Below are 18,332 nucleotides of genomic sequence, written 5' to 3' on the forward strand. Positions count from 1 at the left end.
AGAGACGTAATGTTGAGTGAAGTGATGCATTTGAAATAGTCATACCTTTAGTCTACAATTTCAAATTTCAAATATCAAACTTAACATGAACTTAGGATTGGCCTTTTTCTTTCAGATAAATCATTGTTTCATAGCATCTGTGTACAAAATCAGAAATCGATAATCTTGCATAGAAATCTTTGACCTTGTCGAAGATTAGGGACTTAGGAAGAAGTTTTTCACTGAGAGTGGTAACACACTGAAGCAGGTTGCCCAAGGAGGTTATGGACGCTCCATCCCTGGGTGCATTCAAGGCCAGGCTGGATGTGGCTCTGGGCAGCCTGGTCTGGTGGTTGGCGACCCTGCACATAGCTGGGGGTTGAAACTGAATGATCTTTGAGGTCCTTTTCAACACAGGGCATTCTGTGATTCTCTGATTGTTGGTTTGAGAGATTCACTGAAGTCTTGCAAGACATCTGCTGTATTTACATGCAAATATAAGAACTACTGTCCTCCTGCTTATTTGCTTTCTCTTTCTGTTTCTTTAAATAATCTTCTGTGATAGTCTTTTGTTTTTTTCCCTTACAACTGTAAAAGTAAAATGCAAGTAAATATTTTTGTGATAATAGAAAATGTAGACGTAACCTCTCCCAAAAAGTTTAATAATACTGTGAACTGTAATTACTCTTTTTGGAGGGACATTCATATGAAACGAACAGGTGGATTGGTTCCTGCCTGGCGTAGCATTCCAAAGTCTCACAGTAGCAGCATACTGGAAGTGGAGCCTACTTCATCAAATGGAAGCTGGGCAAACAGCCCACATGCCTTTGGAAACGGTAAGCTAAACTTGTCAGTAGTAGTGGTTCTGTGAGTTAAAGCATATTAGAGTTGTTTTTTTGCTTTCTGGATGTTTATCTTTACAGTGCAGTTATGGAAAAAAAGGAATTGAAACATAGGGGAACATAAAAACACAGTTTAACATGTAGTAACTTTAGTTTGCCATAGGAAATGGCAAAAAACTTATTTAGAATGTTCCTTTTGATAATGTTGTTCTTGTGTCATTTTCAACAGACTGATTTGTCTGATGAAATAAAATTATTTTTCCTTTTCTTTCCCATAATTCAGTATTCTGCTATTAGTTGAAAATGTCTTCCCAAGCATAACTCATAACTTATGGGATTGATGACTCCTGAAAAGAAGCTTATAATGGTAAAATTGTCGCAAATGTGATTATGTATCTACAGGATACTTGGACTAAAGCTGAGCTTTTTTGCAGATACACATTCCAATTATCCTTCTGAGGAAATCCTTTCCCTTACCCAGACATTCTCTGGAATAAAGTATCGAGGGAAGGTAGTTTCTATATACAGGTCAAAGTTGAAGTGAGACTGAAGACTGATTTCTGCTGTATTGACTCGTACATAAGCCTTTTTTCCTTCCATTCTCATTTGGCTACATTGGCATAACGTTGGTTACAGTTCTAAGCACAGTAAGAAGTCTCAAGATTTCAGCAGCAACTTACAATTCTCTCTTCAGATTTTTCTGTTTCATGTGCTGTTTCTTGTGTCATTGAATTGAGGGAAGGGCTGTGCTACAGGGGATTGTGGACTAATACTGCAACACTTTTATCAGAGCCACCGCCACAGAAGACAATTGGAAACTGAATGGCTTGGGCAGCCATTAAAAGTAAAATTGAACAAAACAGAATTTGTGGTCTGAAATTCTGTGGTCTTTGGTCAGTCTGCTATTTTCTAATGGCAATTTTATTGTCCATTAACATTACTTTGTCTTTGAATGGATACTTTCAGAGATCTTACTATAAAAAAAAACTTTGTTTGGAAGGTGGGGAGATGTTTGCCCCTTTAAAGAGTGAACTGGATGAATTGCAAGAGGAGGTGGCAAGAAGAGCACATGAACAAGAACTACGCAGGAAAAGAGAAAAGGAAATGGAGGCAGCGATGGGCTTTAATCCCCGTCCCAGCAGGTTCATGGATCTAGATGAGCTACAGAATCAGGGTAACTTTTTGAATGCAATATATTTTGCAAGATTATGGTTTTTCTGAACCTTAGAACTTACTTCCCTACTCTCTCTCCCCATTCTCCACTCCCAGCATTGCAATTTTGTGTCTTCACATAGTGGAACGCTGTCAGTTTCAGACTTTTTGCATACAGAAAACTGATTGGCATTTTAACCATATTTCATGAATGTGACAGCGAGGTAAAAGTTTCTAATGCAGAGATGTTTATAATTGCACCTTTCTATTTTGTGTGTAGTGATATATAGATATAGCTTATAGGCTTCTCCCAGCGTTTTGGAATAAACACCTTTCAGATACCTCAGATCCACCTGCAGCATAGCTTGTCCACTTAGGTTGTTGTTTTCTTTATTTTTCTTTCTTGTAGCATCACTGACCTAAGCAATTCTATTTGTTCCTGCTTTTATACTTCATACTCTCCCTCTCTGTTCAGCTGTGCAGCTGCAGCTCAAGGGTGATAACAAGTACTGGGGCAAGCTTAAGCAGGTAGAGTACTTTTAAAAAAAAAAAAAATCTGAGCAGGATTTGTCGATTTGTCTCGTTTATCTTTCCTGAAGGACAAGAATTGGAGGAAAAAAAAATCTAAAAAGCCAAATATTAAGTCTTAATGTCTTTTTCAAGACTCCTTTCTAGTAAGGGATGGCAGCAGAAAAGTAGGTTTAATTGGAAGGATGTGACTATAACAGAGGGAGCTTGGTGATTCAAGTGTATTGCCTCTGTTTTATTCTCAGTCTCCATTAGCCAGTAAGAGGAATCAAAGAGAAGGTTGGCTGACCCAGCTGAGAGAAACCTGGTAGAATGCTTAACTGTGGATTCCTGGTGGTCAGCAGAGCCAAGAAAGATGGTGAAATGTGTATGATTTGGTCTCCTAAATTCAGGCATGGCTGGGGCAGACTCAGTGAGGCATTGTGGCCTCCCAAATACTCCTGTGTTGCTAGACCTCCTGGGACCCATACACTGTTCACTCAAACCTCTTGTAGCAGAGAAGGAGATGAGATGTTTGTGTGCTGCAGAACAGAGGTGAAGGATTGAGAGGAGATGCCACACAGCAAAGCGAGCTCTGGATGCAATACAGCTGGCACTCTGCAGCCTACAGCAACTCCAATTGTTGGAATGTCGCTATGTATACTTACGGTGGCTGGATAATATGGTCTTTATGAGGATGTCTGACTACCTGAATGTATTTCTTTGAATTTCTTGGTATTAGTGAGCTTCCAGGTTATCCTTTATGGTCCCACTGTGACCTGCAGGTAACCAGTTTACAAGTTCTGATGTACCAAATTAGACAGATAAATTTTTTTATTAGCATTAGGGTTTATTTTTGTGAAGTCCTAATGAGGTAAAAATTGAAAAGTGGGCCCCTGTTCTTGAGCATGAGGATGTTGTCTTCTCCTGCCTAAGGAAAATAGTATAGTTTTCCAACACGTTAGCCTTCTTTGTTCTTCTGTTGTGTTGGTAGAAGCAAGACTTGCTTAGCTTTTCACTGGCAAGAAGAAATGAAACTAGGATATTTCTTTATCTAAAAAGACTTCAGTACAATGTTTGAGTTACTGCCTTTGACCTGAGAAGGAAAATTTTAATTTGTTCCCATTAAGCCTTTCCCCATCCCAGAGATGTAATAGCTTAACATTAGCAGACCGCTAGGTTGCCTGAAACATTTGCTTGTGCGCGGAACTCCAGGACACTTGTGACTCATTTTCCCTCAAGTAAATTGCTACACTCATGAAAGAAAGCTAACTTCAGTATTCTGGCCTTGTTAATGAGCCTCAGTAGCCTTGATTTTGAAACTGAATGTGCTGTTCGATTAACACACTGCTCTAACAAATCTCACTTCTCTCTGCAGTAATTGCTTTTCGTATGAGTTCTTAATGGGTTTATGTTTCTCCATTTGTGCACAGTGCAGCTGGAGAACAGGTCAGACCATAGTATTTGTTACGTGAGTTGAGAAGGTGTAAATTTCTGTTGGCCAAGAAAGATACTCATATTCTCTGTTGTAATAATGACCTTCCAGAAAAGGAACCCACCTCCCAGTGAAGCAGTTTAATATTATTTTGCCCTGCCTCACTTGAGCATGAACATTTCAGTACATAACTTGCATAATGTTTAATAGATGACACTAGCTTGTTTGAGCATTTTCTCCTCTCAGAACTGGATGTTTCTTCAGTGTTTCTTATTTGCTGTTTGTATCCAAGAATGATTTACATTTTTCTCTTCTGATGCTGTTGTCTAAACTACTGTAAAGAGAATTCTTGACTGTTGTCCCTTTCTTTTTTACTTTTTTCCTATGTTTTCCTCCCGAAGCTGTAAGACAGTTGGGTTTTCATATTCTCTGTGTTTCTTTCAGTAGTTGAGGGTATGCACTCAGTGCAATCATAGAACTATTTTTTGCAGTCATATGCACTTGCACTCAAGTCTGAGTATTGTTTTGTGGACATCTCAGTAGTTTCAGTTTAAAGACATTTTATGTGGAACTAATTGGATATCTGAAGAAGAGTTAGATGATTTCTGACGGGGGACTTATGATAATCTAGATCAAGAAAAGCCCTGGCCTGCTATGTTTTACTATTTTGTTTTGGGATAAATTTAGAATTAAATTCAAGATAATTCCTAGTGTTTAGAAATCATCTGAATTAGCTCTGTGACATGTCCACACCATCTCTCTTACTAAGCTGGCCTTGAGAGTAACGTGTTAAACCAGTACAACTCTCTCAAGTAGACAAAGATTGAGGAAAAAGTCTGGTTCACATTGTTTCACTCTGTGTGTGTGTGTGTGTGTGTGTGTGTGTGTGTGTGTGTGTGTGTGTGTGTGTGTGTGTGTGAAGTGTATCAAGACACCCAAGTTATACTCCTGTTTAAGAAAAGTCTAGATGTTACAGTAGATGGTTTGAGATATGCACAGCTATACACAGGGAAAGGTCTACTGCCAATGGTGAAACAATGTAGCAGTCACAAATGGGATGAGTGTAAATGAGGGTTTTGCGAAGAATGAAACCACAATGAAGGGTGCTGCCCATTGCAGGGAGGAGTGATGGCTTTGAGAAGTCCATGCAGGAGGCAGACTCAATCTTTGAAGAGTCGCTGAATCAGGAGCAGAAGGGAGATTGTGCTTCAGCTTTGGCTCTCTGTAACGAAGCTATATGTAAGTAACTCTAACCGCTTCAGCTATTGCGCTTTTGACAGTTTGCTAATATTGTAAGAAAGTCTGAAACTTCTAATCATGCTAAATGGTCAGGTAATAATACAGGGATCCAGCTGGTCTTTAGGAAAGTGATGGGTAACAGAATCTTTTCTTTTGTCAAGCATTCTGTTCGTGGGGTTTTAGCCCTATCTTCATCTCCATATTTTCACGTTTGCATCTGTTCTGTTGTTCTCTCCAGCGCTGTGGCAGTAACAGCACTGGGATGCTGATGTGTCTTTTTTGGTGCTGAATGTTACGTTTCAGCAAGCACCAGTACGGTAACTTCTTCTGCCACTTGGCCTTCATTTAACAATTTTTCCCAATCCTCAAGCCAAATTACAAATGGCTGTTCTTTATGGAGGGTGTAGAATAGGGAGGAAAAGGTTAGTCTACTCCTAAGTCCTTTGAATTAATTAAAAAAAAAAGAGCTGTGCTGTACCTACTTCTCAGAAAGAAAAAGTGTTAGGATGTTGAAGCGCTTAAATGCATTGTGACACTTGAGAATGTGTGCTATGTAATTTCATTTTATTTTTATTTTTTGGTCCTTTTCCATTGTGACTGGCTGGCTGTCTCACCCCATGCTCCTCTCTGTCTGTATAGAATGGCTGCAGACAGGGTAGGTAGTCCCTCTGCATTTGCGTTTAGAAATTGGCTCTTGTGAGCTGCAGAGTAGTGTGCAATATACAGCTATTGTGAAGGCACTACTAGCTTCCATTCCAGCAAAGTATGTGCTCAATTTCAGAATCCAGCTGGGTATCCTTGCACAGAATCATAGAATGACTTAGCTTGGATGGGACCTTAAAGACCATCTAGTTCCAATCATCCTGCCATTGGCAAGTTTGCCACGCACTAAGTAATGGGAGTCCTAGGTATGGCTTATACAGCAGGAGAACAGAGGAATGAAGCAGCAGTGTGGTAGGACTGGAATGAGCCTGTGTGAAGGGGATGAGAAGTTGGGCTGAAACATACTTAAACAACTATTAATTTTACTTCATTTTGATTTAGTTTCAATTAACTTGTTTGGACACCTGGCTAAGCTGAATGTGCATTAATGGAGTCAGTAGCATCCTTGTGATCTTTTTGTGGCAGTATTTGCATGATCCATGTTTTATGTTCTTGCTGCATCTTTTTTTTTCTTTTTCAATTTTATTCCTTTTTTCTGTTTGTTTTTCTGCTATGTTTTCTTTTGCATTTTAGCTAAACTAAGACTTGCCATGCATGATGCCAACTCTAGCACTCACAGCAGAGCCCTAGTCGATAAGAAGCTGCAAATCAGTATCCGAAAAGCCCGGAGCCTCCAGGATCGCATGCAGCACCAACAGCCATCGCAGCCGCTGCCGTCGCCAACCTGCCACCCACCGCAGGGTGGCACCGTGTCCCAGTCTACAAGGTAGTCCAAGTCTGTCGCCTAGACCCAGATCTGAGCTGCATCTGAGCAGTACAGTCTGGAAAGAAATAGAAAACTATATATATTACTCTGGATAGTCCAAGTTCTACAGTGTTTCTCCTTATTTCTTTTTTGTTTAGGCTAGATTGTATTTTAAGAGGGTCGGCTACCTTTTTTTTCTTTTTCCCTCCTCAGTAGTTCACTGTGCACATGTTCAAAGTGTGGTCTGTGGTAGAAATGGAGTCAGTGTCTGGCAGCACTAACGTTTTATGCATAGTGAGAAAGAATACAATAGTAACCTGGTGAGAAGGGACATTAAGATGTAATGTGCAACTGTCTGCCATTGGGAGCAGTTTCAGGACTCAGAACAGTAAAATACTATGATAAAAGTCTTGCAATAACTGCTTTTGTATTGGAAACACCAACCAACTATACTCTGAGAAGTGTCAAGTACATTGGTCTTTTCTTTCTAGTCCACTTATCTAACAGCTCTTGGATCCAGATCCTTATCCTGTCACCTTGACTACTCTCCCTGATGCTCTGTCATTCTTCATTTCCTTTCTATGCTTCCCAGCTTCCTGCAGACTGGCTTAGCAGACTCTTCATGATTCTTTCTTCCATATAAAGACTTCAACTCTAATATAATTAATCTCTGCCGTAACTGATCCCTTCTTCCCACCCTCTTTAGCATGCAGCTTGATCCTTCTTTCTTCCCATACCATTCCCTCCTAGCACAAGACCATCCCTATCCAATTTCTAGGGCGTTTCTTGTACTGTTACTTTTATTTCCTTTTTCCTTTCTATCATGCTTTATTATTAGGAATGTAGATGTAATCTCAGATGAGAATCTTCTCCTTTTTTAAAATAAAGCTATATACTAAAACTTGGTGAATTTGCACAACTGCTGGGCTATAGCTCGTAATGTGCTTTTCCTGCAGTAGTTGAATTATATGCAATGAGGGAGGATCTTTTTGTCAGTGAGGGTCCGTTATATCCTCTTGGAGAAGAAATAGAGAGCACCAATTATGCATTTTGCTAGATTCTAAGAAAATGAAAAAAATGAAACTTTCTGAATTAATTTTGCTAATGCTGAATTTACTGTTGCTTTGTGAAAAGAACATTACTTTTCCGAAAGTTTTATTGAAGTAAATATTGCAGCCAATGGAAAGAATGTATTGATAGCCAGTGTCTTGTATTCTTGCTTTGATGTAGATAATGTAGACAGTGTAAGGCTTGCAGTTACTCACAGACAAGGTTATTCTGCTACATGCATTAACTACACATGTGATAACTTCTGTACATCTCAAGGAGAAAGCAGATTGATGTTAGGTTCCTCAGGTTCTCTGTCAGAGCTGTTAGTAGCTTGTTGTTTCCTCACAATCACATGAACTTGGAACTCTTTAGTACATCTGCATATTGAAATGCTAAACTAAATGCAGAAAAGTGTGAAGGGCATGTATGACCCAAGAACATAATTGTCTTATATTGATATATAGGAAGAATACAAATTATTATTTAGAAGTTTGCCTAGAATATACATTACTGCAAAATAATGGTTATTTATTTGAGTAAGTATCTTAAAATTGAGAATACAAAGACAATATGAGAGATTATAATCTGTTCTTTCTATTTGTCAAGTTATTCTACATGAAGTTGCTAGATAGAGAAGACCTTATGGAAATACCATCAAGTTGTTTTCAGATCGTGAACTTGTCTGAATTATTTATTTAAAAAAAAAATCTAGTATATTAACATTGGAAACAATTGTTTATTTTATGTAAATGCTATTTTTACTGTTCTTACACAGTTATTCCTTCTGCACTCGCAGTCTATTGGTTAAAATACATAGGGTGCTGTGTAAGAATGCTGGGAAAGATTCCATAAAGCATAACTTTACTACGTACTCTTCAAAATGTGAAATGATTTCAGCAGATCAATTAATGTAGAAAATCATACATAGAAGCGAAAGATTATCGTTTCTGTATCTACTGAATTTTAATGCAAAGTCTTTCATCACAATTCAGTTGGCAAAAGAAAGAAAAGTCTGTTGAGGAATATGTAGTGCAGGGTAAGTTCTGCACCCTAGGGATAAGCATAAGCAATGACTACTGCTAATTATTTGCCCTTCTGTGTGTTTTAGTGAACAGACTGGCCCGTTCCAAGTACTGCTGAGCCAGGAGGTACCACTGGAACCCAACAAGGAAGTGGAATTTGGGTCCAGTTCTTTCTTCCACCCACCTGCTTCCTGCCATGAATTGCACTCATCATTATATCCAGAGTCTTCCTCCCTGTCCCCTCCTGAAAGCAATCCATCCAACAGGATCTCTCCAAACTTCCAGTCTGCTTCTTCTGATTTTCATGACCAAGTTCCCTCTTTTCCCTATAGGCAAGGGTCGGCAGAGAGATCTGCAAGAACTGAGAACGATGCCCACCATAGTGGGGAATTTACTGACACTACAGCCACAGGGCCAAAAGAATATAGGGAATGCTGCAGTAGCAGCAAGTTAGAAGAGGTTCATAGCATAGCACCCATTCTCACACCTCAGTACAAATCCAAAACTAACACAGTAAACTCTGTGTCTTTGCCTACACTTTTTCCCTGTCCACATCCACCACAAGCAGCATCTCCTGAAAAGGACAACCAGCACAGTCCTTGTTCCAAACTTTCAATATCTCCAGTGCAGCCCAGCATTGATCATTTAGGGAGCTATCATGAAATGTCCCCTGCAACTTCATCCCCTTCACAGCAGTGTTCCCTGGATCCTTTGCAGAAAACAAATAAATACTCCAGAGCAAACAGTCATGAGATTTTATTACCCTCGCAGGATGAATACGGTATAGCAGAAGGTTGCAAATCTGAGGCTTTTAGTACAAAGGGACACGTTCGCTCCTTGGCAGAGCAGTTTCAGAAAATGCATGCAGTCTCCCAGAGGAAAGGTACTCATGAAAGAGGCTGGATTTCTGCAGTATGTCAGAATGAGACGTCTCCAAAACAAATACAAAAATCTTCCATCAACCCTTCACCCTCTGATTACAGACAGCTAATCCATCAAAACCAAGAGAACAAAACTCAGTCTTCTGAAAAATTACATTCAACTGTGGATATTAGGGATGGGGTAGTTTCTCTGGAGGGTAAGCATGTTGCTTCTAAGAGTATTTGTTCTATCAGTGAAGAGCTGTGTAGAAGAGGTGGACAGAATCTAGTAGACCCTGCACCCTACCTGGAAAGGCACTGTCATGATGGAGGAATGAAACAGGTGGATGATGGAACTACTAGTAGCATGGTTGCCTCTATGCCTGTGGACCGCTGGGTGGATAATGTTACTAGGTATTACAGTTCTCAAAAGGATAATAAGAATACTGAATGGCTTCCTGTACCTGGCAGAAGTCCACCCCTTTCTGATCAGAGAGCAGTTGGAGATGACTTGAGCAGGATCCCAGTACATCTGCATCCACAGTGGAATCAAGACACAGAACAGGAGCTCTCAGAACTGGAATCCCTCTATCAGACTAGTCTGCAGGCATCTCAGGCCACTAGACCTTTCTTGGGAAGACAGGACAGTGCTAGGTATCCATTTGACCATTCAGGTAAGAATACTGCAGTTGTTTTTCTTGATTGACCTACCACCATATTCCATAACAGATGAGGGGATGTTTTCCAGACAGATTAATTACATGGGTATAAACTTAAGTAAATATTTAGGTTGAGAACTCTGAAAACATTTTAACCACAAACAGGTAGAAAAACACTGTAATACTGCAGCCTGTAGAGGCTGCAGTAATTGTTGATCTTGGCAAACAGCAAAATCTGTTAAAAATAACATAGCAGTAATTGATCCTCTTTTGAAGTAGGAAGCTAGCTGTTAAGGTTAGGCTGTTGAATTCTACTGTTTGAAAGTCCTACATCACCTCTGCAGTTTATTAAAACTGTTTCTGCTCCTGGTGTGAATGTTATACAATTTTGTGACTTTGACTGTTTTGTATTTAAGAATTTAGTCTCCTGATAGAGGGGAATAACTTTTAAAAGCATTGCTAGGTCTGAGAAGTTTTTTGTTTGTTTGTTTTGCTAAGGGACACCTGCTTTGAATTCTGAAAAGTTATTTGTGAAAGTGGTAATTAGGGTGCATGATCTGTACTAAAATCCTTGAGACCTTGTCGATTAGTTGGTGCTGAAAGCAAATGAATAGTTTCTGGCACTAGTGGTGAGAACAGCTCTGACACTTCTGGAAACAGTCATTAGAGTCAGATGATAGAAGCCCAGTTCTACTTAAGCTGTTCTGATCTTCTGTCTGGGGTAGGACAACACTGCTTCTCTGCTTAGTACAACTGAATCAAATTTATTTTTGATCTGTGTCATTGTATTAGGGTTGTAAATTTTTATTGTCAAATATAAAGCTGCTCAAAACTTGGCGGGTACCAAAGTGTGTATGTATACAAATAAAATAGAAATGAATACACACACAAGATAGATTTACTCCTGTCCTGCAACTGTAGAGGTATGAAATTCTGTTTTTCCTGACAAATCAAGTCTGGCTGTATCTAGAGTGAATGCCATGGTAAAACTCTTGAATAGTTTTTTGTGTTTTTTTCAATTCAGCAGCTCAAGTATTCCATAGAATTCTCATCTTGTACACTGCTGATAGAGCAGGTCCTAAGACAGCCATTTCGTGCTTTCTTTTGGTTTTCTTTCAGAATTAGGGAAGATCTGACCTTACAGCCTCACAGGTACTTTCTTGCATGAGCTTGGATCAGAAGGTCTTATGTGTGTATCCCTTTATAGCACACTAATTTGGGAACTCTTTTTGGAAAGCCAGCAGGATAGAAACCCAGTTTCTTTAGTGATAACTGGAGCTTCAGATTCTGTCATCAAACACCCTATTTCTTAAGCTTACACTTTTCCTGCCTGTTTTCTTGCTGCATATCTGAAGAATGAGATATGGATATCCTTTTAGAGTAAAGTTTGTCTTTGAGATCTTTACTTCTGGTTTGCTGTGACTTTCATACTTTTTTCCTAAGTTCTGCAAATGGTGTTTAGAAACAAAATGTTTGAGCCAGTGCATCTACTGTAATAAACTCAATGAAAATATTCTGGGACGGTTCTTTCCCACTTTTAACTTGGATTTCCTCTTCATTTGGAAATAGAGTTTAAGCCATTATGTGATATGTCAATGGTTTTTCTCAGGCCTTTGTATTCAAATTAATGGTAAAAATGTCAGTGTTTCATTACTGAAGCTTTATAACAGAGTACAGGCTCAGACATCCAATCCTCCAAATGCCTTCTCAGAGCAGGAAATGTGCTGTTACCAGCCCCTGGCTTCCTTCGTAGAGAGATTCCTTGTCACCATTTTTATTAGACCATTGATCTGCCTGTATGTTCCTTGAGATATTTTAGTATATAACTGGCTGGTCACACACTGAAATCAAGTGTAACTGTAGTGATCTTTATTGAAAATAGCACTTTCAGTTACTTAACCAGGACAAGAATGGCTAACAACCTGTAGCACTGGGTGGGAACAAGTGGATGGACATGTGAGGAACTTAAGTTGGTGGTCTTGTTTATCTCAAGTAACTTAGGTAACTGACTTGGTGGCTATCTTCTGTCCATTTAGCCCCACTAAACTATCCTGGCTCTATATCGAACAAGCACTGATGTGCAACTAAATCATTTGATCTTGGCTTTGCTGAGTGTTTAAATTCACTGTTCCCTAGAAGTTTGTAGAGGGGGAAGTGAAACAGGAGCAAGTGTCTTGATGGACTCTTCCTTTGACAGTGCTGAGAGTTAGTTTAATGTATTAATGTTGAAAGAATCTGCAATTCCTTCTCATTCTGTGTATATAAAGTCTCTATCAATAAACAAAAATGTTCTGTAATGTGGAAATAAGCCTAAAGTTTAATCATAACAACTTCCTTCTCAGTATCTGCAAACCTGAACGCGAGGAAGCTGCATACTACAGCTGGCATGGGTCTCTCGAAAACCCCGACAGCAGAGATCGAGCGCACTCTGTATGGTTCCAATGTCTCTTCTGTCTCCAAGGTGATGACATGTTTACTAAGTTGCTCTAGGGAGGGAAACGCTTAGCCTATGCAAGTGAAAGAAACTTGGAGAGGCAGAATATATTATTAAGAAGAAAAGGTAGTGGGATCATCAATACTACTCTTAAAGAGAATTTAAAGTGCAACCTAGCTCAGAATTAATAATGAAAATATGAATGACTCATGTTACATGCACCTTGCGTGTGACCACGTTACCTCCATTCTGACTCTGAGATCACATACCCCTGAAGACTTAAGATCTATCCTCTTTGAACATACTGACATGAACTGCTTTGCATTTCAGTTTATGATTACTGCTTCTGGATATTACCACTTACAGGAGCACAGATTTCTTTTCCCGTTTTGACTATGTCACTACATGTTTTGAAGGATATTTGCTGTAGTTGGTTTCTGGTCACTTCAGATGAGAGAATATACTTTTTTCTTTTTTCTGAGGGAGATCTGTTTAAATAATTGGTAGTTTAGTGCCTGTAGGAGAATATGTATTCATACAAGTACCTCCTACAGAACTTTCATATTCATTAAATGGAACAAATGGTAACCTTTTTGTCCTGACTTTGGATACTTCTAAAAGAGATAATTTTTCTTTAGTGATATTATACAAAGTTTTCATTATAATCAGGTACAAAAGGGTCATTTGCTTTTAGTACTCAAGGTAGGACTCGAGTGAAGCATTTCAAAAAGGAAAAGAACATGGAATTTCAAGAGAGAATCTCTTAAATATATAGTGATCTATTCCCTGTAATAATTACACAAAAATGATGTTACAGAAAGCCTTTTCTGAAGTCTCCAATATTGTCTGCAGGTCACATATACCAGAGAACGTAGCAGGGAACCAGAAGAGGAGGAAATGTACAGTGCAGAGAATTTCCGTCGCATTGCTCGCAGTCTCAGTGGGACAGTTGTCTCGAACAGGGAAGAGACCTTGGTCTCTTCTCACAGTTTTGTAAGTAGAATAATGTGCAGTTTTCCAAAGAGCATGTAGATTTGCTGTTTTCTGACTACATATAGCAGCTTATAAACAAGAAAGCAGACAACTGAGTAATAAGCCATAATGAAAGCTTGTCTTTGTAATTTCTATTCTCTTTCTGGAAGAAGAATGAGCTTTTCTTTAAACAATGAAGTCATTTTTTCAGGAGTCAAGAGTAATACCTTCTGCAACTGTAAGATGTGAGCTAGTGTTCCTTGTCCAGTATACAAGGACATTCAGAATAAACTTCTTACTTTTTGTTAATTAGACTTGAGTAGAAGATAAAAATTGCCAGTAAGGAAAACTTATTCTTGGTGATGAGCAACATAACCAGCTATAATAATCAGTTCCAATGCTTACTGGCCTGCTGCTGTTTTGTGAATTCAGTTTGTGAACTAAACATTTATGACTGGTTTGTGTGGCTTGTTTTGTTTTCTCCTTGGTATATTTCAGTCTTGGTATATACCAAGTCTCCTTGGAATATTTATCCAAGCATATTCCAATCAAATAATCATCCTAAGTAGCCCACCACTGCAGTAAGAGCCTTACTGGATTGATACAATTTTTGTTTGTATTTCTTCACTTACAAATGCATGGTGGTTTTTTTTGTTGTTGTTGTTGTTTTTTTCCCAGCAACTCATCCTGTTGGATCAACACCACTGTTGCTTGATTCAACCCAACTCTGTGTTTACTCATCACTTTATGTTTTTTCTTCTCCTTTCTCATTTTATAAAAGGAAGCACCAAATATGAGGAAAATGCCAATGGAAACCAGCCACCGTTCTTCCAGCTCCACTTCCCTTCCTTTCCCCCATGATCCTCCTGTGTTTCCCTTTGATCCCCAGCACACCCCAAACCAGGTGCAGCACCTACCCCATGATGTACTGATGCCCAGCATGGTGGGCAAGGCACGTAAACTGTCAGGTAATCACAGGATTTTTCATCCTCATTCATGATCAAAAGTATTGCTGAAATATATTGCTGCAGATCTTGCCTTTCATAATATACCATCTCCAGAAGTCTGAAAGGATTAAACACATTCTTTTTCTCTTCTGCCCTTCGGAGTTGTTCAGTGATTCTATGCCAAGTAGACATAAAATGATCTTTATGGAAAAATTATGAATATGAATATGAACTTTTAATATGAACTCATGTTTACATCTTTGTGAGATATTTTCTTCAGTGATAGAGCAGCAGTAAAACCCACCACGTTACTGTCATGTATTGAAGTATATCTGCAAGCTACTAGTTCCAGCAAATCACTGTGGTAGTAGAAATAACTAATTTCTGCATTTTTCCACTTGTGAATTACTTTTCCCATGAAAGACATCAAAACCAGTTTAATCTCCGAGCTTTGAAATACTTTGGGCTTCTCCTTGATGACACAAGAGATGGCAATTAAAGAAATCTTTTGCCCTGTGAAGTCTGTGATAGTAACTGAAGTAGGATAAGCAGAGAGGAAAACGAACGCAAGAAAGAGTGCAATTACTTTTTGTTCAGAATTACACATCAACCATTAACTGGATGTGTTAGTGATTAAGTTTATCTTCTGTCATGCATTGGCCAGCTGAAAGTTCTGAGAGGAAGCAACAGTACACAAAAAATAACTGAGAAGCCCTTTTCTTTTTTTCCCCCTAGGAGATCAGAAGAACATCGTCCAGAAACTTCTGGTTGTGCCTGACAGGGGTGAAGCTTTCCAAGGTGAAGACTACCCAGGTATGGCACTGAACTATGGCAGTCTCCCTTGTGCAACCAGAGGCACCCTCCCCCAGGGGCAAAAACCTCCTCCTAATCCATGTTCTGGTGGTGGAGCATCAAGTGTCTCTGGCCATTGGCTGAACATGAGCTACCCTGCCAGACAGACAGCGACGTTACCAGATAAACGAATGACGCTCTGGAGGAAATCTGCTGGCCAACCAGGCAAGAGCTTACAGGAAGGCTTCCTCCAACAGCCTTCACAACATAAAATGCGTGAGTCTTATGTCACCAGTTGCAGGCTGCCAGCCAGCACAGACTACAGCACTTTAAGAATACCGCATCGGCCTTCTTGGGATCTCGGTGCCCCTCAAGGTTGTCTTGTGCCCCCTTCCTCCATGAAGGCTCCGGGTCCAAGGAGAGTTGATATGCCTCCAGAAGAAGACTGGCGACAAAACAGCTATACCCCTCAGCCGGGCAGAAGGTGGATACTGCCAGTGCATGTGAAGGATGGGGCTTTTTCTTCAGCTTCAGAGGCACACAGAAATATGCTGGCTCGAGCAGCAGCAGCTACTGGCACTGTACAAAAAAATGGGTGGTAAGGCCCCATCCACTCCATGCATCATGATAAATCAGTCTGTGAACAGACTATTGCGGTTGCTATAGTGTGGATTATATGGAGACAGCAAACTCTCTCACTCAGTTACCTGTGCCAGTTTTGTCTTACAATGTAGCTATGTAATATGTGGAAACTAATTGCACTGTATTTCTTTTCTGACACTACTGAACTGCTGTCTGGATGGGGAATCTTAGCTATTATAGTCTTGGCCTCTTCTATCAAAAAGCGTTGTAGGAATGTTAGGCATCAGGGGCATTGGTTTACGGGTAAGTTCAAAAGTATACGCATGTTTTGAAGGAAGATGGCCGTTAATATAAGGACATTTTTAAGGATTTTTTCATGAAATGTAGCTTTGGTAAATTCTTTGCATACGAAGCCAATTACTTTGTTTTCTTCTCCTTCCTCTTCTCTTTCCTTCATAGGGAAAAAATAAACTAACCAACTTCCCAGGTTCCAGTAAATCTACACTTGACAAGCCGGAAGTTAGTAAAACAAACCCAGTTTTCAGTGTACTGAGATCTCATTTCAGAGATCACAGCTACAGTTGCTGCTGAGGAAGTGGCAGGGAGACATTGTTCATTGGTAGACCAGAGTTTTTCCCCACTTCCTTAAGGCAAACTAACAATGCTTCAAACAGAAAAGATTGTTAATGCTGCACGCTTAATGACACCAATGTAAACACAGAATAAGTTTAACTATTTTAGTGTCAAACATACTTGCTTTTGTAAGTATTTTTCAAATAAACCTATGAAAATAGTTCTACTCACCTGTCCGTTTATGAGCTTTCTTTGCCATTGCTGATGAATTGATCTGAAATTGCTTGTTTTCTTAGACACTGAGTAAATTGTTATGCTTCCTTTACGAAGTTTATATAATAGGTGTGTGTTTAGAGCCAGTGACATCACAAGGGTGTAATTCTATTCCTAGATTTGATGCTTTACACTACTGTAACTTTCCCTTCATAACAGGCAGTAGTTACATGTCCTTTGTAACATATTTGAAACTTCCTGGTTGGAGAGAGTGGCGACATCTATTGAATCTATGCAAGATGTATGCAAATGGCATTCTTACCCTTATCCAGAGGGGTATATAGAAATGACTGATGTCATGAAAAATCTCATTGTAATGAGAGTTCTGCTCCTGCTGTTGTATGTATAACCAGATGTGCTGCTTATAAGCTGTTAAAACCTGTGCTGTTACATGCTAATATAAAAATGGGACTGCAGATCAGGACCTTCTATCCTGTATCCTGGCCAGCTAGTGGAAGATACAGACTGCCCTCTAGTGCATGGTCTTGCTAATCTGGTCTCACAGGTGTTCTGGGTGAGTATTATAATTTTCATTTCCACTTCATTTCATTTCTTGCACCTTGGTGCTTGATAAGATTTCTGCTCTTGCTGTTTAGTCTGAGTTTGAATTTCATTCATTTTACTAAACGTCATTTTTCAGTTTCTTGTTTCTCAGTAATTAATTGCTATTATGTTGACTGGTTACAATTTCATGTCACTATGTAACATTCAATCATGTTTTACTTTTGGGATCATATTGCACATTTCTGTGTTAATAACTGACCCCCCCAGCTCTAGGGGCAGGATACAAACTCTCTGTACTCTACCATTCCAAAATCCCCTTCCTAATTTTGGCTTTTTCAGAGTGGTTTAGCCAGTTTAATATGAAATATTGAACAATGCTACTAATTTGTAATTTTTTTAATAATTGTTTAAACATAAATCAATGGAATATTACTGTACTGAAACAATGGTTTGATTAAGATTTGTTTCCACGCAGGTATGAACCTGTTGGTCTCCTTGGCTGCTCATGGACATATGATAACAAACTGAATTTCCTAGCTGAGGAAGTAGAAGTTGGCTTATAGGAAGTGGCTCCAAGGCAGAATGGAAAGTGGGTGCTTGTGTGGTGCACATCTGATGGAAACATTCCTGTTGCATTTGCTACTCTCGTTGGTATATATTATTGGTCTCTATATATTTTTATTTATTTATTTATTTATTTACACCTTTAACAAATCAAGTTACAGTAGCACCAGTATACAAATGAGGACATAAATATTTTATACTTCTCTCACTATAGCTCTAAAAGAGTCAGGGTACAGAGTGAGGCTCTAAGCAGTCTTAAACTCAGTTATCTAAAACAAAAACAAAAATCTGCCAAAATAAAGCACAAAGACACTTATTCAAGAACCAAAATGTAGTACAAAACATTTGCAAATAAAGAAAATACATATGTTTATTTTTTATTATCATCCTAGCTTTTGCTTCTGTAAAATGTGCAGAACAATCCTGAGCCTAGGCAACTCATCTTCATCACATTAGCACTGGTGTTATTCAATTTTTCTTATCAAAGGAAACTGTTGGTGTTTTATGTTGTTCTTTCATTGGTGGTTGGTTTTTTTGT

At 39.1% G+C, this 18,332-nt stretch overlaps 1 protein-coding gene across 5 annotated transcripts in view; it reads left to right on the forward strand.

Moving 5' to 3' along the window:
• The window catches only part of USP54 (ubiquitin specific peptidase 54), a 52,150-nt gene extending 35,471 nt beyond the window's left edge, over positions 1-16,679 (forward strand). For 2 of the 5 annotated variants that reach the window (XM_019617591.2, XM_031554415.1), the window contains 9 exons: positions 673-815; positions 1,822-1,995; positions 5,035-5,154; positions 6,391-6,583; positions 8,721-10,168; positions 12,496-12,614; positions 13,440-13,580; positions 14,341-14,527; positions 15,242-16,679. In XM_019617591.2, coding sequence (XP_019473136.1) covers positions 673-815; positions 1,822-1,995; positions 5,035-5,154; positions 6,391-6,583; positions 8,721-10,168; positions 12,496-12,614; positions 13,440-13,580; positions 14,341-14,527; positions 15,242-15,900 — 3,184 coding nt within the window. In that variant the 3' untranslated portion in view covers positions 15,901-16,679. The remainder of the gene's footprint in view (positions 1-672; positions 816-1,821; positions 1,996-5,034; positions 5,155-6,390; positions 6,584-8,720; positions 10,169-12,495; positions 12,615-13,439; positions 13,581-14,340; positions 14,528-15,241) is intronic. The other 3 variants (XM_010714392.3, XM_019617592.2, XM_031554416.1) reach the window with 3 other exon arrangements.
• The last annotated feature ends 1,653 nt before the right edge of the window (positions 16,680-18,332 follow it).

Source organism: Meleagris gallopavo, chromosome 8 (genome assembly GCF_000146605.3).
Source record: "Meleagris gallopavo isolate NT-WF06-2002-E0010 breed Aviagen turkey brand Nicholas breeding stock chromosome 8, Turkey_5.1, whole genome shotgun sequence".
Classification (NCBI taxonomy): Eukaryota; Metazoa; Chordata; class Aves; order Galliformes; family Phasianidae; genus Meleagris; species Meleagris gallopavo.